This window comes from Rhipicephalus sanguineus, chromosome 1 (assembly GCF_013339695.2).
Source record: "Rhipicephalus sanguineus isolate Rsan-2018 chromosome 1, BIME_Rsan_1.4, whole genome shotgun sequence".
NCBI lineage: Eukaryota > Metazoa > Arthropoda > Arachnida > Ixodida > Ixodidae > Rhipicephalus > Rhipicephalus sanguineus.
The window spans coordinates 130,998,669-131,023,417 of record NC_051176.1 but is presented as its reverse complement, the minus strand read 5'-3'; the positions used below and the strand labels follow the sequence as shown (position 1 = coordinate 131,023,417).

The window sequence follows — 24,749 nt, the reverse complement described above, 5'->3', positions numbered from 1 at the left end:
GTAGTCTCCAGTTCCCCTGGCGTACACAAGCACACACACAAACGCAAGCGCGTGTGCATGCTTTGCCCCACACGAATCATGGCGACGCGTTTGTCTCTCCACAGAAGCAGTGAGAGGGTGTTTGTAGGCGCCACAGAGTGGTGTTGCGTGGGGAAGTATCTCTCGGCGAAGCAGCTGTCACTAGTCGCGAAATGCGCTGCTTCACACGAGCGCCCGTGCGAACCGAGCCCTTTGCTTCCGAAAAGCGGCGGAAGCTTAGCAGGCTTTTCGAATGGCAACGACGGAGGCGGCAGTAGCGGCGACGCTGCGTGTCGACGAGAACAGGTTTGTAAAATTGGGTTTCGTACCTATTTAAAGCGCGTAGCCGATCCTGTGTGTTCCTGTCGCTCGCGTGGGCAATTCAACTGGCTTTTGGGTGAATCTGCCAGAATATCCCCAAAGAGCCTCTTTTCCGCACTAAAGCGAGGATTGGCAGGTGAAAACAAGATATATTGAAAGAACTATTTTCATTTAAATATTATTCGTGGGTACTGCGTTCGCGTGCCTATCTGTTAATTTTTTGCCGCTTTAAGAGATGTGAGAACTGAATTTAGATACGCGCTTTATGGCACCGAATGAACAGGCGAAAAAGGAAGTGGCAGAAAAGGGAAGTCTGAGGAAGGAGGAGCGGTTTCTACATCAAGGTACTTGAGCTTGTTGTTGAGTGAGATGGTACTTGAACCGTGCAGTTTTGCATCTAATTTTGTATCTAACGTCGACACCCTTGCTTTATTGTTCTTTACGTACTTATTTTCTTCAGAAGTCTCTACTTTGTGTACTTCTCTTCTCAATCTTCCACCAACCTGGCAAATAGTGTGGCGTGAAAAGATATACCTATATACCTATGCAGAGACGCATCGAACCATGGATGTTAATGACAAATTTATTTCCGCCATTCTCCGGCAACTGTAGATGGACTCATGCTCGGGCGATCAGCAGTGCCGTGAAGCTTCTACGCGTCGAAAAGAAAATATATAATAACAGCACTAAAATTAGACGGCTTTATACATGCCAACCTATTTCACGAGACACGCCAATTTTTACCACCCGTGATTCTTCAGTGTGCATCTAAGTACGCAAGCATTTTTGAACTTCGCCCTCGTTGCAATGTGGTCGCCGCGACCGGAAACCGAACCCGCGACCTCATCGTTAGCGGCGCAAACCCATAGCCGCTCAGTCTCAACGGCGGGCATATCAGAACTACGCTGCCTGTCGATTAAGTGTGTTTTCGTTCGTCTCTCCTTTGAAATCTCAGTGCCTTGAGGTTCCGAATATAGACCTCGCTATCGCAATCTTTTTTTAAGTGTCCCGTTTATAAAAAAACATATTTCTCACTTTGAACTTACTACACTGGAGGGAACGCAGCGCAAAAGAAGACGGGTAGAAGAAAGGCGACGCACACACAGCGCTGTGTGTGCGTCACCTTTCTTGTACCCGTCTTCTTTCGCGCTGTGTTCCCTCCAATGTTTCACCAACACGCCCAAGGTTCGACACTAAGTCAACTTACTGCATCCTCCTACAAGTCCCTAACCTTTTTACTGCGCCGTCACGTTAATTGAACGCCTGTCATAAAAGACAGTGTCATATGGAGACTGAAATTGCAATTAGCGCCTGAATCTACAAAGAGACATGAATTCTGGTTCGCACATTTTTAACGACGTGTGAAATGAATGACTCAGTGTCACAAGAGAAGGGGGATAAAGAGCTAATCACGTCTTCGTGCTCGCGCTGAGCAAAAATAGTAATGACGACTTATTCTGAAACTGAATAAGAAATTTGAAGCGAAACAATTATTATCTTCCCTACCGTGCTCCCGTCGACCGGTATTTATAATTACGATGACTTCAACTTCTCTCACTGTGAAGTTGGCTCGTGTAACTCGCACATCCAGTCTCCAAAGCAATAGAAGCGCACGGGCCCGCTCACACTGCGCATGCACCTTGTTTCACTGACGAGAACGTTAAGCGGTATATTGCAAAGGCAGGGAAGCTAACCGGAGAATCGACTTCTGTTGTGCTAGTCTGCACTTGGGTAAGGAGGAAATTAAGAGTGGAAAGAATGGCGAGAAAGAAAGAAAACGCTATATCAGTAATGCATTCCTTTTAATGTCTTCGAGCGCTGTACGTCCGTGGGTAAAAGTAACAAACACCCTTCTCCGGTTTAAAACTACCTCGAACGAAACTAACTTTTACCCCAACTAAAAACAAAAACTGTCCTTTGTTTCGCTATTAAGATGTTCAAGCGCATGACTAGGCGGTAAATAATAAAAAAATAAATAAATAAAAACGATCACCATTGCAATGCGCAATCGGAGGTAGAGACGCGGCGGAAGGGATTTTCGTTACAGTGGCACGTGTGTGTGCATTAGAGAGCCCTTAGCTGAGTGTTTCTAGAGTCCTCTTTTGCTAAAGCCGTTCAGAGCCTCAGATGAGCACTGTATAAATTAGTAGAATTAGCTTGGTTGTGCCGCAAATGCATTAGGACAGCCGGGTTGGCTCGACTGCTAAATTAGAGGCACACCGGCGAACGTTGCTTCACGTTCCACTCGAAAGCCTGGAGCTTCGTTGTAATGGCCTGTGGTCCCTGATCCGGGCTTTGTACTCATCACGACCCCGCATTTTGTCCGTGGATTAACGAATGAGCGGGCAGTGGCTTAAAAGCCCTCCGCGGTAATGAGCTACGTTATAACTTCAAGCGCCTCCACTCATCACGAAGTCTGTGTGCGCTTTCGTGGGATTTGGTTTCGGCATTCTTCGCTTTCCGCGCCGCATCACACTCAGCAAACAGAACTTTCCTTGCCAGCGACATTGTATTGCAGCAACGAGCGTTACCCGCATCAATCTTTGCTAAAGGTCGGGAATACTTCATGGGAAATATCATGCCGCGTTTGGTTTGGTTTATTAAAGGTAGAGGGTTAACGCTTCAGTAAGGATGACACTAGAGCATAATTGGGTAAAGATTAAAGGAAAGTGATTAAATTTGATGGATCAGCTCGGTTTCACTGACGAACGCCACAGCGACTGCAGGGCAACATTGCAGATGGCCCAGTTGCCAGCCGGACGGATCCAGACAACGTAGCTGGTGACGCGTACCGTAGTCGCCGCATTTAAAAAGCATAGACGGCATGCCAGGATAGGGGATACGTTCAGATGAGGCGGAGGGCTGTTGCTCTGATGGCTTCATGGTAGTCGGGACAGCGGGCCGCCGTGGGTGGCTCACTGCTGAAAGGCGCGGTAGACCACCACTTGGGCATTGATAACGAGGTACATAGCTGCTCCATCCTCAAGCACGTTTGGAGTAAGGCGAAGCCAGCTCGCAGGAGATGGAGTAGGACCTGGACCACGCGGGACACTACGCGGGGGGGGGGGGGGGTCGGGGTCCTAGGATGCAAGACTGGCGTGCTCGCGTCCATGTCCGCTCGTTCATGTACGTTCGTTCTCAGGGTCATGGCACATCTTAGAGTGCTGAATGACGTCTCGGATGGTTCCCAAGGCTGCAGACATGGCGGATACCTCGGCTGCGTAGTGAAATGCTAGTTCTCGCCTTGTCGATGCTCTGATTGCATCGAATCCCAACGTGTCCAAATATCCATTTGATTGATTGCGCGCACCTATTTTGAGGGCGCGTTTACAGGTGTGAGGCGTATCCAATAACCGTCGTGGCGGAAGCAGCCGGTGCGGATATATATGGGTGCGACATATATGCGGAGTCGCAAATGTCACGAGGGTTCTATGAAATCTTGGCCACGACACTGCTGACATTGTCTTCATCGTTCTGTCCGTCCTTTCAGCTGCATATTGGGCTGTTGGAACAACATGCATGCTCTACCACTGAGCTGATGCCTTCAGAGACATGATGCCTTCAGGTAGTATGCGAGTGATTATTGGTCAGCTGCCTGCTCGTAAACGGATCACGTGCTACGTGACGCCAAAAAGGCAGAAAAAAGAGTGTTCCACACTCGCCTCTATGGCTGTGACTGGCGCTGACTGACACTCCTAAGTTTCAATCCACATATATACCACATAAAGTGGACGGGAGGATGACCGCCGCCGTAGCTCAGTGGTAGAGCATCGGGCGCGTTATTCGAAGGTCGCAGGTTCGGTCCCTGCCGGCGGCAAGTTATCTTTTCCTCCACTTTAATTTCTTCACATTTATATTATAATTACTACAAATAACACCCGTATACTTTCCTTGGCATTGCTGTCTGTTAGGTCTCATTAATATGTTAACGTGAGGCAGACAGAGAAAAATAACTTTATTGATGTCCTGAGGAAACGGATCATAAGGGTCTTACGGTCTTCCTTGGCAACTAATACATGTACACTTGCAAGGTACCCACTACGCTATAAATCATCCTAATTTTTGTGAAGTAGGGAACCATCCAATGTCCCATTATTCGTCATTCTGCGGAGAACCGTGGCACCTGCGACACACCTGTAAGGAATTACGTGCATTTTGTTGATGCTGTGGCTGATGGCGATGAAGAATTATGGCTGAGCCTTTTGTAATCGTTTGGAAGCATTCAACGACCCACTCGTTGCGCAATTCGCGTTGTGTGACGCCTGCTTAAAGAATTCGCGTTGCGTGACGCCTGGTTGTTATTTTACTCTTCTACCACGCTATATTACATGTGTTAATGCGTTTCCTTCTCGACATGGAACCTGTATATAGGGTCTATTCGCAAAGGAGTTTCAAGCACCAGCGTGGCTCTGTGATAGAATACCGGGCAGGCACGCAGAGGGCCGAGGTTCGAACCCCGTTCCGTCCTGGGTATTTTTTGCTTATTTCGTTTTCTTTTTCTTATTTCGTGCGATAGCGGTTACGGACACCGGCGGCGGCGGCGGCGGCGGACAACTACGGCGCCAAAAACGGCTGTTGTTGTGATCTCATAACAGCTTTCGCTGTAAAATTAGCGCGGCTTGCATTAAGTCACGCTAGGATGTGTCACAGCAGAGCTGGTGGACACCTAGCTGGTTCTCGCTTAGCTCGGCCTTTACCCTCTCACCTCTCTCTTTGCCACCCTTTGCTATGCTATATACTATATGCTTGGCTATGCTTGCTCTCGTTTTGTCTATTTTTTGTCTCTTTCTTTCTACTTCTTTTTATCTATTTCCCTCTACATATTTTTCTCCCTTTCTTCCCTTTCGTTCTCCTTCTTTCAGTGTTTTTTTTCTCTCTCTCTCTGTAGTCGTTCACTCGATTTCTATCTTTTTTCTCTCTTTCTCTCCTTTCTCTCTTTCCATTTCTCTGCTTCTATTTCTTTCTACGTGTCTCTCTCTTTCTCTCTCTCTGAACTCGTTCTCCCATCCGGTGGACAAATCACGGTGGACAGATCGGCGCACGTGTTCTGGGAGCGAAGCAGAAGAGGAAGAAGAGGACGAAGTTAAAGAAGAGCAATTTCACTGTCATTGCAGTATTTATTTCATACGGTATCTATTATTCCATTTTTCGTTTAATTTTTTTAATCATTGTTCATTTTTCAAATTCGCTTCTAAATTTTAAACAAAGACTGCTTGGCCAATCACCCCGAGTGGGTATGTGCCATAGTGTAGAAGGAAAAACAAAGATGATAGTTTTTCTATGCCACACGGCAAGCTGTACTTGCTATACTCTACTATACATGGCTATGCTTTCTTTCTTTTTAACAGCCAAGCTGTTTAACAAATCGTTCCTTGTGAGTCGATCCAGAAAACTATCATCATCATCAACATCATCAACGCTCACCATTGGTCCACTAATATTGAAGAAGACAACAGTTAGCCCAGCAAACAGGTATGTGCCAAAGAAATTTGTGCGGCCTATCAGAAAACTGTCTTCATCATAAACGGGTATGTGCCACAGAAATGAGATAAATCCCACTACTCACCACTGGTCCTCTAAAAATGAAGAGGTCAACAGTTAGCCCAAGAAATGGCTGCGAAGCGACGGCGGCGAGCCGAAGACCCGGAGTACGTACAATGAGTGAATACTAGGGAACGGGCAAGGCAACGGCGGCTGTGAGAAGACACCGAAGCTATGAAAGGCCTACGCCAACGACGACGTGCCCGTAGGTCTACGAGAGGCGCGAACGCTTGGTTCCAGCGCGAGGTTCTGTCTCTGCAGTTTGGACATCCGTGTCGCGTCTGTGACTGCCTGTGGTTTAACTCGAACCTCTGCGCACTTAGAATCAACGTAGAAACGACCTAGCATCACCTAGATAAAGCCTAGCCTAGCAACGACCTATAAGCAACCTAGAAACAACCCTCATCGCTAGAGACCAGAACTTCAGGCAAAATGCCTATTTTTTCCTGGAGTCCGTTTCGAGCCTATTTAACATATAAGCACGAACTAAGGGAAGGGAAATGTTTTAATCAAACATTTATTGTGCCTATAAGTGCCTATTTCGAGGTTCGTGCCTATATCAGCTTTTAAGCGCCTAAAAATGCCTTTTTTCGTTCGTCGAGTACACGTTTTGCTTAAATGAGCTGTTCATATGGAGGAAAAGAAGAAGCACTTAGTGTGGCGATATTAACTACAACACGCGCATAGAGCGCTAGTTATGTTTTTTTTTTTTTCGTTCACGTTTTTAGCTCCTGTTAAGGCGCGTATATAGTGCGACGTAAAGTAGACACGCACATGCGCTGCGTCACGTCGGCGAAAACAGACCATATAGTTCGACGCATTGCCACAGCCAACGTATAACTGGACTCAGCCGATGCGCTCCGACGCATGTGACGCTTGCCAATGCGCCGATAACGTCGGACTATAAACGCGCCTTTGCGTGAGTGAGGCTAGAGTGTATTTCAGCGAGGCAAAACGAGGCTAGCCTATAGTGCTAGTGGGCCCCCCTAAAAGGCCTCCGTCGCTTGGTTCGAGAGTAGTGCTGCTCAGCGGTTGCGTGAGGGGAAGTGGGGGGTGGCTAGAGTTTACTCTAGGGAGTCAAAGCTAAGCTGGGCTAGTGCTGCAGCCTACAGCCTACACGTCAGTTTTGTTGGCATATATATTCTTCATAGCGGCAGCTGTCGGAAGTCTGCCAAGCAATGCCGAAAACAAAGACTCCGAAAAGTGCCCTTGTCAGGCATTTGACCAGTGGAGCGCAGTGCCACGCCGTCGATGGTGAAACGGTATTTTGCCATCCATGTGGAAAGCAGGTGAGAAAGCAGTGGAAAGGGCAACAATATTTTGCGTTCGGCGTCCACTCTGGAACACGCATGGGCATAAAGCTTCCAAAATTGCTTACGCAACTGCCAATTTCGATAACCCCTGAACCTGAGCAAATGACGTGCATTGTGTGGTCATTTCACGGGCACTCAGATTCATCGTTTTGTTATATTTATATCCGCATCTGTGAACTCGCATGCATCAGGAAATGTGCGGCGCATTCTAGGTCGTATAGGCACAAGCATTTCGATGGTAAAATGCACCTTTGGGCTCGTTCTATCTAACTTCGCCATTTCTTCGGCGTTTGTCAATAGCCGCAAGGAAAAAAAGTACAAGCGCAAGTGCATTAAACAAGTTCCACGCATTCAACGCACCTTCAAGCAGGTACCGTGTGAAAAAAAGTGTCACCTGGAGCAGCACATGAAAACGTTGCATCAAGCAAACGCTCTGCGCAACCAACCTTCGACGTCGAGGCAGTCGTTTTTGTCGGAAACTTTTGCTGAAGGAAAGACTTATGTGAAGCATTGGTCGCAGCCAACATCCCTTGGGCGAAGATCGAAAACATGACATTCAAGATTTTTGTGCAGAAGCACTCCAGACAGCATATACCATCAGAGTCCACTGTTTGCAAGCAATGCCTGCGGCCAATGTACGAGGACACGTTAGCAAAAATCAGACGATCGAGAACTGGGTGAATCGTACATGTGGATTTCAGTGGACGAGACCACAGATGCGACCGGACGATTACTTGGACATTTTGTAGCTGGAAAGCTGCATGCAAAAGAGAAAACAACACCTTTCTTGGTATGCTCGAAACAACTAGAAAAAACGAGCGGTGATATCATCGCCTACTTTGTGAACTCGTCCTTGAGGGTACCCCTCCGGATCCCACGAGGACCGAGTACTGCTGCTCTACATAGATGCAGCAGCTTATATGCACAAGGCTGCTGCACTTCTGAAGGTCTTTTATCCAGAATTCTTGCATGTCACTTGTCTTGCCCATGGGATTCATCTGGTCTGTGAAGAGCTCAGAAAGTCGTTAAGTTCTGTTAACGAACTAATAGCTGCAGGAAAGGCAGTGTTTCTTAAGGCGCCTTCGTGCGTTTGTGCCTTTAAAAAAAAGCTGCCGGATGTGCCTCTTCCACCAGAGCCCGTTGTTACCCGCTGGGGAACTCGGCTGAAGGCAGTGGACTACTACAACAAACACTTCGCTGGTGTTAAGGGTGTTATTAGCAGCCTTGTAGCGGACGAGAGCATCGCCGTGAGAAGAGCTCAGACTGTTCTACACCACGATACACTTGAATCTGACTCGGCATATTTTTGTGCTCATTTTACATTCCTTGCAGAAAGCGTACAGAAACTTGTAAGTTCGGGCAGCACTCTTACTCGGAGTGTTGAGCTAATTTTGTATGTGCAGGAAATGTTCGCCACCGTCCCCAATGGAACTGTCGCTGATAGGGTCACCTCGAAGCTTAAATCTGTCTTGGACAGGAATCCCGTATTTTATGTGCTAACACGAGTGTCTAATGCTCTGAGTGGTGCAGATTCGAAGATTCCAGATGCAATTAGAACATCGAAAGTGCCAGACTACAAGTAAACTCCACTAACTTCAGTGTACGTCGAGCGTTCCTTTTCTGTATACAAACAAATACTGACTGAAAGAAGGCACGACTTCATGCCCGAAAACGTCGAGGTAGTGCTGGTTTACCACTGCTTTCATAGCCTTTCTCAAAGTGTCCAATCACCCTAGCTTTCACCGAAATCTCTTCAAATGGCTAATCTTTTCCTAATTATTTTCATGAAAAATATAAAGTTAACTTTCCCAGAGCACAGGATTTGCCCGCTGTGTTTGTTAGAATCGAAGATTTGTCCTGAAGCACGCTGCTGAAGTAATTATGAATGGTGCCTATATATGCCTACACAATAGTTTTTAAGGCCTATTTATGCCTAAATGACAGTTTTTAGGACCTATTATAGGCGCCTAAAACCTTGTTTTTTCGTGCCTGAACTTCCGGTCTCTACTCATCACCTAGCTAAGGCCTAGGTAAAACCTAGAAGCAATCAGGTTAGCCTTCAGAATCGTCCAGTTTCGGTGTTTCAAGCCTTGCGCGGCTTAGTGCAAGCTTCGCTAAATTTTTTTTAATCTTCTGTGCCTATGCTGCTTTCTATCTCTTTCTCTCTCTGTCTATTTCTTTCGCTGTCTTTATTCTCTTTTTTTTCTCTTTATCTTTCTATGTCTGTGTTTGTCTGTCTCTTCTCTCTCTACTTGTAGTCAGTCTCTCGCCTTCTGTCTGTTTATCATGTTTATTGCATTTGGTATTTCTATCTCTCTCTCTCTCTCTCTCTCTGTAGTTGCTCTCACGCGTTCAATCTTTTTCTCGATTTCTCTGTCGCTTTCTCTTTCTCTTTCTTTCTAAGTCTTTGTTTTCCTATCCCTCTCTCTGTGTAGTGGGTCTCTCACCTTCTACCTTTTGTTCCCATTCTTCTCTTTTTTATTTGTTGCTCTCTCCATTTCTGTAGTTGGTCTTTCGCCTTCTAACTTGTTTTTTTTTTCTTTCCCTTTTTTTCTATCTATTTCTCTGTTTCTATTTCTTTTTCTACCTATCTCTCCTTTTCTCTCTCTCTCTATGTACTCGTTCTCCTATCCTACTTTCCCTTCTCGCAACCCTCACATTTCTCCTCTTCACCCTCACTTTCCTTTCCCACCCCCTTGCTGTACTTTACTATACAAGGCTATGCTCTTCTCTGCCTCAACAGCCCACTTCATTAGGATGGCCACTCAGCTAAGAGATGTATACGAGCAAATCGAAAGTCAGCCAGAATGGTATACGGCATTGGTGAGGTGCTTATCTTTACCACTGTTCTAGCATATAATTGGAAAAGGCCGTTGCTATAGCGTTACTTGATGTATTCGCTATAGAGATGATTCCGAATTCTATAGTGCCGTCTGTCTATAGTGTCATTGTGTCGCAATAAGAGCATAATCAACATATTAGTTCTTTGTCTGTATTGAATTGCGTTGAAGTGCCATGTCTGTGTTGAATAAATACCATGAAAGAAAGAAAAAAAAAAGAGTTCCTGGATAGCCGAGGGGTTGGGTGCTCGTCTTCGGATCGTGGGTACGCGGGTTCGAATCTCGCCTTGGTACAAAACTTTTTTTTTCTATTTTCTCTTTCCCTCTTTCTCTCTCTCTCTCTCTGCACTTGTTCTCTCGCCCATGAAGTTTATCATTCGCCGGACAAATCGGCGCACGTCTTCTGGTAGCGAAGCATAAGAGGAAGGAGAGGATGACGAAGATAGGGCGTGCCGGTTCATGATTACGGTCATTTTTAAAGACGATAGTCTTTCTTGGGATACTTAAACGGAGAAATTTTGGTCTGTCTTTCTGTCTTTCTGATTGTCGGCACGTCCCTCGATTCAGCCACCCGGCCAAAGTTGAACCACTTGCCCAAGGGCCAGCCATCTTGAACGACTGACTAGGTTCATACTTGTGTACGTTGTTGATCAAAAAGCAAACATTACGCATATCTGAGGCGCAACATCACTAGGCAAGTATTAGGTGGTGTGTTCCTTTAATAGAAAATGCATACATACTTAATTCTAAAGACCCTAGTTTCTTAAGCAGCGCTGAAAATGCGACTGCGCGTTAAACTTGACTTCCACCGTGCCCTCTGCACGAGCTCATTGTTGTGTTTCGGTTTCGGTTCAGTATTGCACTGTACGAATGCCATGAGGCGCCGCTCTGGCATTTCTTTTACCCAGGCGACGTGTAAATAAAAGAGTGTGTGGAGAGTACTCGTTGAGTGCGGGCATTTCTTATGCTTCAGCGCTTCGCGCCAAACCGCGTGTTCAGGCTGGCTGGCGTCCCCGCCGGTCTTCGCCTGCTGCTGCGCCGGGACTACCAGCCCGCAACACAGCACTGATGTTTCCCGACGTATTTCCAGATGGCGTCCATATCTCACGCAGCGCCTCTTCTATCGTCTTTAGACGACATTTGCAGCGAACCACGCAGATACGCGGCCAAATTTTTTATCTACGACACACGGCCAACCTCGGCCTTAAGAGCTGTGCTCTAGGATCACCTCGCCGCGTCTGGGCCGCTTGCTGTCAGCACAGTGACTGGACTGCCTTCGGATGCGCGAAAGTAAAACCGATTCACCCAACTCCTGCTTTGGCCACGGTCACAAGAAACTCGCAGTCTACAGAATGGGCTATAGACGCCGTCTACGTTGGCAGCCGCTAAATTGATCTCAGCCGCTGCTTCAGTGAGACGCTCCATGTCGCAATCCGACACTTGTGCCGTCACCTGAACCACAAAAGCTGAGCATCATAGACAGCCACCGGTTAAGGACGGACAGCGGGACTAGTTTTTCTTGATTCATGACGAATTGAATTGTAAAGCGCAAAAAAAGCGAGACGAGAGACGAAGAAGCACAGCGTTGTCCGTGTGTGCTTCTTCGTCTTTCGTCTCGTATTTTGCGCTCTACAATTCAATTCGTTATAAACCGGTTAAGAAGGTTATGTTCTTGTTCGCTATCATCGGCCGCTAAAGCAATAAAGTTACACGGACTAAGATGGGACATAAAACAAGGTCGATCATCGGTTTCGTCCGCTTGCATTGCGTGACATGGACGTAAAAGAGAATGGCTCGACACTTATTACGGGAGTGGGTAAGGGGACGGCACATCGGGCAAACTTTGCCTTTATATGGAAGCATTACATGCGAGTGCACATGCTGCATTAAGTGCATCTTTTCTATTAGGCTGTGGCCAGGACCGGATCATCGAAGGATGTCACGAGACTGGGTCGGTAATTATTTCAGAACATCCTTAGTTAGTCGTGTGCATTCCTTCTTGAACTAGTCTACACTTGCAGTTATACTTATTACTCCCTTCGCATCTGGTGGTGAAAGGCCTCCAAACTACATGCGCAGGCACCTACACTCGGAGTATGTGGAGAGCGGTCCCCCTCCAAACTAATAATAATAATTGTTGGGGTTTTACGCCCCAAAAACCCCCGATATGATTATGAGGGGACCCCCCCCCCCAAATGCACATTGTATCAGAGACAATAGTTCGAATCCCAGTGGCGGTTGTGTTTGAAGCCTTATCGGAGAGAGCGCAGCTGAGTATGAAAAGGTCTCCTAATGGTGAGCGCTGACGTTCGTCCTTGTTCGTAAAACGTATTTAAGATTGCTGAAGCGCAACGAGAGATGGAGGCAGCCAACTTGACGCTACTAGTGTTTGTGTGTATCTACTTGATTGTTCCCGTCCCTTCGAATGCGCTCCAACAATCCTTTATAGGAACAACGTCCGCTTATCAAGGACGGCTCTCGTCGACGACTTCACGAAAAGTGCAGACGCCTAGACGCACGCAGCATAACCGAGTTTCGGGCTTTTAACGCTGGCTAGCGTGAACACAGCTTCATGTTTTGATGACAACCTAGAACTATGTGCTATAAAGCTTCGTAAAAAAAAGGGGGGGGGGATGCATGAAAAGGGCGTCGATCGCTGTTTAACCCTTTCTGGTTCGACTTTTTCAGCAGAGTCGGTAGTGATCTGTAGACGTCCACTGGCGTTGTTTGCGTGATAATTTTGTGTATTCACGAGTAAACAGAAACAAAGGCACGTCTACAATACGAACTTGTATATTTAAACAAAAGCGTTGCAAGGCGAACGAGCCAGCAGCGCCGAGGCGACTGCCGTATAGCTTGGGCGCGGCCGCTGTGTTTCCAACACACGTGCTTGGCGCGTAAACAGAGACGATCGGCCAAGGTCAGGGATGCGCACTCTGTAACACGAGTTCACCGGACGCATTCGGCGCCAGCACAGTAAACACTACACGACGTCAACGTGTACTTCGAGCCTTGAGCACGCTCTCCCGGCGCTGTTGCTATAAGTCCATTATGTAACTGCGCAAAAAATTAACAGGAACACAAGAGGAGAGAAAAGCACAAACAGGCGCAGACTATCAACTGAAGCTTTATTGCAAGAACAAGGCAATATAAAGGACAGGATAAAAGCAAGAAAGGGCAAAGGGGGAGGAGAAAAAGCCCAGAGGTACCCATATCAACAAAAACCCAGGGCACATCAACCATAGCACGCCCGTCATACAAGACCAAGATAACTTAGCTCTTTTTCATTTAAAGCAACAGAGGGAACACTGACGCAAGACTCAGAATCCTTGTGAATCTGCGCAGCCTCAACAAGTTCACGCGCTCTTTGATTTTTATGGCGGAACAACACAGAAGTGTCACTAAAGAGCGGCGCGCAGCCACATTTCCTGCAATGCGCTGCTAAATGAAGGCTGTAGAGTGGCCTTCCAGAGAATTATAATGTTCCCTAAGTCTAACATTTAGACATCGTCCCGTTTGGCCCACGTATACACGATTGCTATATATATAGGTTGATATAGGCGCATTTACAACGGTACACGAAGAAGTAGCATGGGTCGAGATGGTATATATAAAAATAAAAGCTTTTGAAGTGGTGTGATCAAAAGGAGTTCAATGAGATGCAAATACTGATCTGCCATTTAACCAAGTTATACAAGCATAGTGAAAATTGTTTATATGGACGTAGTTACAGTGGTATTTGAGGAAGCCCCATATGTCGTGATGGTGCATAAATAGCAAAAAACGCGCCTCGTGGCTGCAGGCGAGGGAGTTGCGCGGTCACTTGGTCTTTGCGGCGTTCGTGTTGCTCGGCTTACGGACGTCTAGGGGAGCGAAAGCCATACAAAACCGAATTAAAGCATGCCTGCGCATGTATATGAGGGCAATCAAAGCAAATTAAGCGAGTAACAAGTTAATTAGTGAAATATAGCTAATTTTATGACGATAATCAAATTAAGGGAGTACTGAGTTAGTGAAAGTTAATCATCGAAAACTAATCAGTGAAAGCCTCATTAGTCCCGGTTCGTTAGTGATACCTAATTGGTGAACGTTGGGCGTTCATATTGTGACGTCGGTATGACGTCGGTAAAATACCCACACGGGGTGGATTTCACCTTCGAGTCGTCGCAGGTGAATGCATAGGGGACCCGGTAAATATTTTTTCGTTGCCTAGGTGCTTATAGTGACATTGCATTCGATGAACTTGCCATGTTTTGTGTACTGACGTAACGGTTTAAATCGCCCGAGATATCAGTTTCCATGCCCGCGGTGTAGGAAATGGAACCCGCAAAATCTTTGATATTCTGCTACTTCAGCACGGCCCCCAAGCAGCTGTAATAATAAAGACCGGGCTGAAGCCAAAAGAAAAAAAAAATGCGGGAAGATCATTTTCCCCATTATTACAGCGCGTACTGCAAGTACAAATCCACCAACAGAGAACGGGTGGCCGATTTAATTAAAGATATCGTACGAGCTCCCCTTTCGTACGTCATTGATGAACTGAAATGTACGCATATAAAATATAAGCGCATGTAGTATTGTGCTGTGTGAGCTTTACACAGCTTCAGAACCCTTGGTGAGATTACTTGGACGAACTCCATCTTTGGACGTGTACGATAAGAACGAGTTAATGGTGTTGTTTTCGGCGGTATGAAATGAAACTGCCTGTCAAATTATGCTCTTCCCTCGAGCTTGTTCCGACTGACGCTGGGTACAACTCCCGATTACATGCATAACCATTCGAACAGCAGACGCGATACGGACCGCATTATCTCGCCATAAATTCAAAATTCAATTTACGACACCTTCCGACGTCACAAAGGGGGCTCCGCTGCCGCAAGCCGCGTTTCGCAGTGCAGCGAAACACGGCACGGCTAAACGAGGGAAGTGTCAGGTACTCTTTAATTAAATTACGAAAAAAAGGAACTTTCTTAGCACTGTTCATGTTGAAAAAATGAAAGGAAGCGAAAAACGAGCACAAGAAATCCGTGCAGAAGCCAGAGATGGTAGTGCACGAATTACAGCAGCGCCGTGGGCGGCGTCGACAAAATCGACCAGCATCTCACAATACGCCGATCCGTGCAGCATCAGCAAAATGAAAAACTTTTCAGCGGATCTGACGCGTATAAGCGTGTAAGAGCCTCGTAGCGGCCCTCATTAAAGAGAACTGCTGGATGAGACCAAGCAACAAAGGACATTCAGCCGCTCAAATTTCACAGCTTGTCGCTCGCTACTTACTCGAGTACATTCCACTAAATGTTAGACATCAATAGTCATCAAGTAGGCGCGTTGTATACTAAAATTAGCCTTAGATTCTCGGAATAGAAGCGTTCAAAAGGGAACCAGGGCTTGGTGCGAAGAATGAGGTGATGCGCTGGGCAATGTTCCTTTTTTTGAAGTGTGCCACACGGAGGCCAACGTTTAAAGAAGTCAAAGCGAAGTTATGCAGCTGTACGCCGAAGTCAGTGTATCGCCCTGTTCTAGCGCAAGAAACAGCCTGTTGGCTAAAAAAAAATAAATCGAAGATTGCGCCTTTTCAACTGGCCTCAGAGGGACACTAAAGTGAAACAATGAATCGGTTTAAAGGGATAAATTTTATTCCGAAAACTCTGGTGTCGTTAATGTCATCATCATAGCTTTAATAATAGGGGAGGCAATCAAGGTCAAAGTCTCGTTTTTAAATTCCGCGCCGAAATCCCCGCGCGTAACGTCACGAATTTCAAAGTGATTTTTTCTTATTTTGGCGACATTGATTCAGCAAAATTTCCTGAAACTCGGTATGTTAAGTCTATGGCCCCATCAGAGGACAAAGTACTTCATTTTTACCGATTAGGCACGACGTAGGTCTTAGCAGGCGCCGTCAAAGTCTATGAAGTCATGGCGATTGGTGCGCGAACATGAAACTGGAGTCGCCCCCCCCCCCCCCGCATTTTCTTCGTGAATTTTCTTGCTTACCAAGCGTCTTCTCGCGCGGTGATTTTGGCATTGTGAAAGAGTAATTTACTAATGCGAGAAAAATCGTTTTTCTCTCTAGTGTCCCTTTAAAATTTCTCAGCTCTGCAGTGAAGTATTTAACTGCATTGTTGTTATCGTCCTTAAGGAAACTTTTTTTTGAAAAATGTATTTCCTTAAGAGCCTTCTTGTTAAGTGATTCAGAAATTTTAAACCAATAAAAATTCAGCAGATCCCACGTACCGTGGGAGTCGATGTTATGCGAAGCATGCGGCGGGTAGGTGACTGTGGCGTAACTTTTTTTTACTGAACGACAAGTTACAAAATGACGCTAAAGATTTGTATAAATTTTATACGCACACATATATATGTTGAACAGCCGCATATGTGTTATATAAGCAGTTGTTTACGGTTGGGTAACGCTGCGAATGGCAACGTGGGTATTACCTACACCAGAAGCAGTAAGCTGATATGTAGTGCTTATACGTGTCCCGAGAACGCAAACACGTTTCACGAACCCGCGTACATGTGTGCAGGAAGTTCTTGACAGTTCTTGAACAATGGCATCATCACCGTGATCAGTGAGCACCAGCAGCTGGTAATGAGTTGTTATAGGATCCGGTCGTAATCGTGATGACGAGGAGTCCATGTGTAGTGAAGTATGTGGTATAGTAAAGCTGTTGGAATTCGTGGATGCCTCGGTCATTTTGTCGACAAATTGTCTGTCGACAGAGCCGGCGACATGTCGGAACCTGAAGCCACCCTTCGCGTTCGTGAGGTATAGGCCGTCGAGGCTGGTAGGCCTGGATAGTGCTACGTAGACCAACATCAGTGGATGGTGTTTGTCGTATTCGTAGACTACCTGGGCGCATATGGCCTAAGTAGCCTAGTCTACAAAGCGGTTGTCAATCAATCTGGCATCATCCTCGGTCAGCATGAGGCCATCGCCCAGCCTCGTAAGAAATGAAGAGGACACAGCGTCGTTCTGGTGGACGAAGTGCACTTTACGGTGCGGTGATGTGGATATCATATGTAACCTTCGTTAATGTATTCCTCCGGGGTCGAGCAATGCTTCAATATAGCTTGCTGAATCATAGGAATACAAACGTAATGTTTATTAGACTGCTATAAAAGCGGAGCCAACACTGGAACTACAGACACTAATCTGATATGACACCTGCATCGTAGGAGTACACATCGTAGGAGTGTCATGTAGCGTTTATTGCTTTCTTGCAAAATTACATAGCCAGCACCACAACCACAATTGGCGTTGCACTGATATTACGCCTGCGTAGGCTGCTTTTTCAAACCAGTTTACAGACCTGGCGTGGCTCAGTGGTAGAATACCTGATTGCCCCGCAGAATGCTTGGGTTCGATTCCTGCTGGGATCCTAATTTTCATTCTTTCCATTCGTTGAGTCAATGCTGCCGATGTTGGTTTTCCTTAACGCTCTAACATTTAAGTTAACACTGTCTGTTCTCGCCGTTGCTGGGTAGATATAAACTGTCAATCACCTGTGGCGCATACCCGTACACCGCAGCCCGTGGTAAACGGGTATGTGCCACACGTGTCTAGTGGAAAGGGTTTGACGACGTACGCGACAATTTAAAGACGATAGTCTTTCTTGGGGAACTTAAACGCAGAAATTTTGGTCTGTCTTTCTGTTTGTCGGCACGTCCCTCGATTCAGCCACTCGGCCAAAGTTGAACCACTTGCCCAAGGGCCAGCCGTCTTGAACTGGTACGGCTGTTCATACTTGTGAACGTTGTCGATCAAAAAGTAAATATCATGCATATCTGAGGTGCAACATCACTAGGTAAATATTAGGTGGCGTGTTCCTTTAATAGAAAACGCATACATACGTAATTTTAAGGACCCTAGTTTCTTAAGCTGCGCTGAAAATGCATAAGAATGGAAGCTTGAGCGAGTTGGTATGCGTTCATCTTTGTTGAAACAGCGCTCACTAGACGACGACGAAGTAAAAGAAGGCACAGGACAGGCGCTGCCTGTCGTGTGCCTTCTTTTACTTCGTCGTCGTCTAGTGAGCGCTGTTTCAACAAAGCTGAAAATGCGACTGCGCTCTAACTGCGCTGAAATTTGCCTTCCTCCGTGCCCTTCGCACGAGCTCATTGTCGTGTTTCGGTTTCGGTTCTGTATTGGACTGTACGAATGCCATGGGTTGGTGTTGAAAAACTTTAGTTTTGAGAAGGCCAAGAAGGTGAAAAAAAATATTTAAAAAATGAAAAAGCAGCGTTGTGGGCGGCCTTCAGGCTGTCGGTTGTGGGCGCCGCTCTGGCGTTCCTGTTTTACCCAGGCGACGTGTAAATAAAAGAGTGTGTGGAGAGTACTCGTTGAGTGCGGACGTTTCTCTGCTTCAGCGCTTCGCGCCAAACCGCGCTTTCGGGCTGGCTGGCGTCCCCGCCGGTCGCGTTGGTCACCGCCGGTCTTCGCCTGCTGCTGCGCCGGGACTACCAGCACGCAACACAGCACTCATGTTTCCCGACGTATTGCCAGATGGCGTCCATATCTCACACAGCGCCTCTTCTATCGTCTTTACACGACATTTGCAGCGAAGCACGCAGATACGCAGCCAATTTTTTTAACGTTATTCATATCATGACCCGGCAATCATATTCGTCAAATCCTCTTACCTTCCTATGCAAATTTTGGTCTACACCAAGTTAAGGAGGCGATCATGAGAGCACCCAGACGTAGGCGGCTAGATAGATAGATAGATAGATAGATAGATAGATAGATAGATAGATAGATAGATAGATAGATAGATAGATAGATAGATAGATAGATAGATAGATAGATAGATAGATAGATAGATAGATAGATAGATAGATAGATAGATAGATAGATAGATAGATAGATAGATAGATAGATAGATAGATAGATAGATAGATAGATAGATAGATAGATAGATAGAAACGCTCAAAGTGCCAGAGGTTCGCTAAGAAATGCTTCGCATTTAAAAAACAATCGGTATACGTTTCTGTCGTTCTTTTGCTTAGGGTTCTCGGTAGCACTACGGTTAACGACTGCTCTCTGTTAACTGGGCAGTTGCCGTTGCGAGAAGTCTCCCCAGCAGTCTACGAGTGCCACTTAATTAAATGTCAAAAGCAGCCAAAAATGTCTTAATATTTACTTTGTACGCACTGAGAAATCTGCCTAATTCGAGCTGTAGTATATAAACGCAGCTCTGTAGGTTATCACATTATGCGCAGAGTAACGCCTTCTCAACCATTGTATTGGCTCAATATGTAACTTTTAGCGCACGGAACATATGTTGGTTCGTTACAGTCACGTGCGCCGAGAGCAGCGCGTGCGTTCATTACCTCTCCCGCACCGGCTCCGACCAGATTGCCGCGGATTGTCTCACACCACGCGTGGTTTAAGGCCCACGTACCGCGCGGCGGCGTGTCGAGAGAGACCCGCGTCGGGTCACGGAGCCGTCACCGGCCGAAAGCGTGGCCGCCATTCTAGCTACAGCCTCTGCGTAGAGAATTTCGGGCCGCAGCCCGAGTCTCGAGGAGGGGAAAACCCGTGGCCCGCCGGTGGTGGAGAGAGAGAGCTCCGGCGGGCGCATCTAAAAATAGGGCCCGCGTTACGGTGCTTCTGGCCGGGGCAAGCCGCAACCGGCACCCGAGCCGACCATTTCTCCTGGACCCGAGCGAACCCCGTCTCTCGGGCGGCAAGATAGAAGAAAGAAGCGCTCGAGTCCTCCGCTGCGAACGCCTTTGTGCGCCCACCGCCCGTGGCTGCCCGGAGAAGCCGACCTCCTCGCCACACTCCCGTCCCATCCTCTGTGCTACCTTGATCATATCCCTCCTTCTCTCTCGCACACAGCCCGCCCTCGCACCCACGCCATCTTTTTCGCAGTTCGGTCAGGGTCTTGGGTGAATCCGAGAAGAAGGTTGCGAACCGGGGGGGGCCAGGACAGCGAGACCCGCTGCTACGCCTCAACAAGAAAGTGCCGCGGCGGCTTCTCTTCGACAGAGGCTCGGCTCGAACCATCCACTGGCCGCTACGAGAAACGGAACTGCTTCACCCTCATCCTCCGGGGCTCATTGCCGTTCGGCGCGAGTCCCGTGAATCATAGTTGTTGCAGCGAGTACTGAAGAACGTGCCCCTACAGATGTTCCCGTCCACCGATTGGCTACCGAGTCATCTCTGAGTCAAAACAAGTGGAGCGGGACTCTTTCGGGACGTCACTGTCCGGAGATCTTCGAGAGCAAAGATGTCGTGGTGAGTGCTTCGCGTCTGGCGAAACGTACAAACCGCGCAATAACTGTTCCTTTCCTGGGCGGCTCGTACGTACCTTGGCTATATGGGCACAGCGGATGCTTTGATACGTATTAGTTTTGCCACAAGCTAATGCGTATCAACATGCGTTTTAGGTTACTCTGCTTCGCACTAAAAATGAGAAAAAAGGTGTACCACGACATACACGTGGCTTAACCTAATTGAGGGTCCGAACTTAACTTGCTGTCCTCAAACTAAACGATTCGCTAGCCGATATCTGTTCCTTTCATTCAGAAAGCAGTTTGAATGTTAGGCCGTTGTCCCAAAATTATCTTTTATCACATGCGTTGCACAGGGTGCTTTTGCTTGGCCTTTCTGTTTCACTCTGTGTCTGTATTGGCAGGTCGGTTTGCATTGCTCTTCGGATACATGGTTTGAAAGAAACGGAAGCGTGGCCAGCTTCACTTTCTCGAATGGACTGCATAATAAAGCAAGATGAGTGGAACCTGTGGAAGTATTCAATAGGTTAGAAACGGTATATGATCATAAGCTCATGGAACACAGTATTGGTTTTTATTATGCCTGCGTTATTTTCAAAGCCGGTACAGCGCATTCTTTGAAAGCGAACGTATAGCTCAGTTAAACTCGACCTAATATTCTTTCTTGGCGTTTTGTTGTTCTCGATGCATAAACGCCACCACGCCAGCGCCAAAACAAGGATTTAAAAAGCATAACCAATTTAGGGTCTCCTTTGGTATTACTAGCCCCTGCCAAAAATAAAATTAGCACTCCTCCTTTTTTTTTTAAGCCGAAGCCGGAAGGCGAGTACAGCCATCTTTGTCTGACAGTGAAGGGTCCATCTTGGAAGGCAGACCGGCTCCGGCGTATGGCAAAAAGCCAGGAGAAATCAGGGGCAGAAAAGTGTCCATCTGCGTCGGTGTATGAGTAGCGGCGAATGATGGAACCTGAACAGCTTATTGAGCACCCGAGATGAGAAAAAACAACAAAAATAAGCAAGACCTAGAACAGCTGAAGTAACATCAATGACACTCCAATCGAAGCTGTGCAGCCTCTAATCTAACCTCTCCGTCGGGATCACACTTAACACTAGCCTATTTTACGATCTACTTAGAACGCCATGGCTTCTTGCAGCTCCTTCTAGAGTTAAGCCTTCTTCCGATTTGTTTGCGATACACACCTGCATGCGAACAGGTCGAAGGGCGAGATTATTCTACAAGGTGCCAAATATTGTGCAAAATATATCGTCGCGATTAGGAGTGGAAGTACGCCGCATACGGGAAGATTATTCACCAGAAGCGGAAGTAAATAAGACATATTAAATAATATAAAGTGTTTCGAAATCTTATTCATCACGGTGCTTCTCTTTATTCCTGTGCATGCCGACTCAACAAGAAGACTTTGTGTGCCCGTTTGTCTCGCAAGACGAATCGCCGTGAAAGAATAAACGTAAATAAATTTTCTTCGTGGCGCTGGGTTTCCAACCGAGGGCCACACGCTCAGAAGCGAAGTGTCTTACCCACTGGGCTAAAGACCCACGCTTACAGAATGTGAATATATCTGAACCGTATGAATGCGTCGCACCGGCAGTACAAAACAATCGCAAAAGAAGAACACTTTCCATGAAGGCTTCGTTGACATATTTCGTGACGGTGGAACAAAAGCCCTCTCTAGGAAAGCATGTGTAGCATGCATGGAACATTGTATACGCAACGAAAATTCCAACTTCGCGAAAAGCTGATGCCAAGCACGTCATATGCCACTCACGTCTCGCTAGTCGAGGGATGCGTCTTGCGTAGGGCCGTTCCAGACGCCGACGAACGTTATAGGAAGAAGATTAAAGACGCCGTGCCGATGCCGCCCCGCAACAACGTTCCAGGGAAGGCCGCATCGCAGAGCCAGCGCAGGAAATACAAACGCGGGATACCGGACGTCATCGGGCGCAATGAGCGCACTATAATCGCCTCAACACAGCATCTTACGAGGACGAGACACCAGATGATTAGCAGCTTATGCATCGCCTAGACAACTCCCGGAGAAGATTCTGCGTGGGTTCTTTCCTTTTCTTTTTGTTTTTAATTACGGGTGTTCAGAAGCCTAACACGTTCTATAGGCTTATGCCGGCATTCTTCGCGCGCACACTCGAAAATCTATCATACAGCCCAGACCGTGTTAAAAAGCTCGTTTCGCAGATATTCCGGTGTCGGTGTCGGCGCCGTTGGTTGTGAGCGAAAAATCAGCGCTGTCCGCGAAAATTCGAAATAGACGCAAATATATACTTCATAAAAGTCTACGGTTGGAGTGAAAATCGAACCCAGGACTTCTGCGTGGCACGCAGGTGTTCCACCACAGAGCCACGCCAGTGCTTGAAGTGCCTCAAAAAAAAAAGAGAAGAAAAACGTATATGAATGTCGTGCAGTACAAGGAGTCTCCTTAACGCATGTAAATATTGTGTGGCAGAAGCGCACCAGGTGTCAAAACATGTAAATTGCGCAACAGGTGGTTGGTTTAAAGGCCCACCAATGACAAAGCGCATAGTTATGATTAATCATCGTAATCAGCAACAGCATCAGCCAAGTGTGCAGCTGCGTGAGTGTGTGCGTTGCCTTATGGACGCGTAGTGGGTATATAGCCAATTCGCAAAAGGAATAATTATGGCGTAGTAGACTCTTCGCAACTGTACTTGCAATAGGCATTCTAGGATAGTTTGAAACGGGCCAATGTTACGCGCACAGGCGTTCCTTTCCTTGCCGGACGGTGTCCTCCGAGTAGCGAAGCGAGGCTAGCGATTGAGAAGGCGATGCGAACGGGGCCCGATTACGCTATCGCGTTCTGTTCTTGAAGGCGAAGCTCAATCGTCCTCCCAGTTTTTGTTTAGGCAGCCTGGGAAAGTTTGGAATATCTTCGACCTCAAGCAAGAAGGGGCGTGTCGTAAAAAACTCGGAGCATGTATGCAGGTCAGCGTGTAAATGAATACAGAGTCACGGTGGCATAGCTATGACCCCGCGACGCTGCACATTGGGCACTCGAAGTTTCCTGTTGGTTTGAGGCTAAAGGTCTTGAGATGGGCAGTTATACCGGCTGTCCCAGCTAACTTGGACCAAGATTAAAAAAAAAAAAAAGAAACCTGCACACTAGCAAAGTTCTAGCTGTTGTATATTAGTGGTAGTCGCGTGTACGTATGACCTGCATTTTTTTTTCATGGCTAAGCGCTAATTAAACAATTAACTTTAATTAGCCAACTTTTTATTCTTGCTCTAATCGGCGAAATAATAACTTTATGTTGCACCTCGCTTCAAATAATCCCAGAATCAAGCATTTATTTTTTTGCTGAAATCTGCCTGGTCGATTTTTTCCACGAAAAAACAAAAGCGCGCGAAACACGCCAAATATGAAATAGATGCGGGCTCGCGCGCCGCTACTCAAGCGCTTCCAAGCGTTCTTTGATTGATGCACGGCTGCGTTCGTTCATTGCACAGGGCTTCACGCTATTTGATGGACGCGCATCAAAACACGCTGCTGACGCGTCCATCATCGAGCGTGAGGCCCTGTACAATGCGGCGATGAACGAACGCAGCCCAGTATCAATCAAAGAACGCTTGGAAGCGCTGGAGTAGTGGCGCGCGAGCGCGCGTCTATTTCATATTTGGCGTGTTTCGCACGCTTTTGTTTTCTTTTTTTCTCGAAAAAAAAAAACCAACCAGGCAAATTTCAGCAAAAAATATATGCTTGATTCTGGGGTTATTTGAGGCGACGTACAACATAAAGTTAATATTTTACCGATTCGAGCAAGAACAAAAAAGCTGGGTTAATAAAGCTAATGAATGAATTAGCGCTTCGTCATGAAAAAAAATACAGGTCGTATGTACACACGACTACCACTAATAAACTACAGGTAGAACTTTCCTAGAGCGCATGGGTTTTTTTTTTTTAAATCTTGGTCCAAGTTAGCTGCAGACAGCCGCTATATATGGTCTCATTAGCTTCGAGAAAAGCGCTTTGCAGCAGGAAATCGGTTGAGTGTCAGAAATCACGCGCAGCATAACAGCGCACAATGAAGACAAATGCTGCACGTCGGAGCTTCGATTGTCAAATGCGGGTCATCCAGCGCGGAGGTCATCTGTAATGGCATATTTCTTGCGTAATTGCAAGCTTGAGAACAAAACCTATTTCAATGTGCTATGTGCAGCCGCATTGCCCCGGTGCCAAGGTCTACGTGAATTACACAATGTTTCTCCCCGGGCACACAAACATCATTTCGAATGTGCGCATGAGAAGTGGCTTACAGCAGAAGTTCACTCTCCTCCGAAACTTAACATTGAAGCTTAAAAAAATGTCACGCACTGTTTTGGTGAAAATATGTAGTGCGCGCGCCTCTTAAGTTCTTCACTGCTAGAGCCTTGCGTGGGTGTTCACGTCCAACGTCGCCATCCCCACGCGTTGAGGAAGCTACCTTGT

The 24,749-nt window shown here is 46.8% G+C and overlaps 1 protein-coding gene across 2 annotated transcripts in view; it reads left to right on the top strand.

Annotated features, from left to right (window-relative positions):
- Positions 1-19,692: 19,692 nt before the first annotated feature.
- The window catches only part of LOC119398069 (basic salivary proline-rich protein 2), a 104,505-nt gene continuing 99,448 nt past the window's right edge, over positions 19,693-24,749 (top strand). The window contains exon 1 of one of the 2 annotated variants that reach the window (XM_037665325.2): positions 19,693-20,276. In XM_037665325.2, the coding sequence (XP_037521253.1) occupies positions 20,269-20,276 (8 nt within the window). In that variant the 5' untranslated portion in view covers positions 19,693-20,268. The remainder of the gene's footprint in view (positions 20,277-24,749) is intronic. The other variant, XM_037665327.2, reaches the window with a different exon arrangement.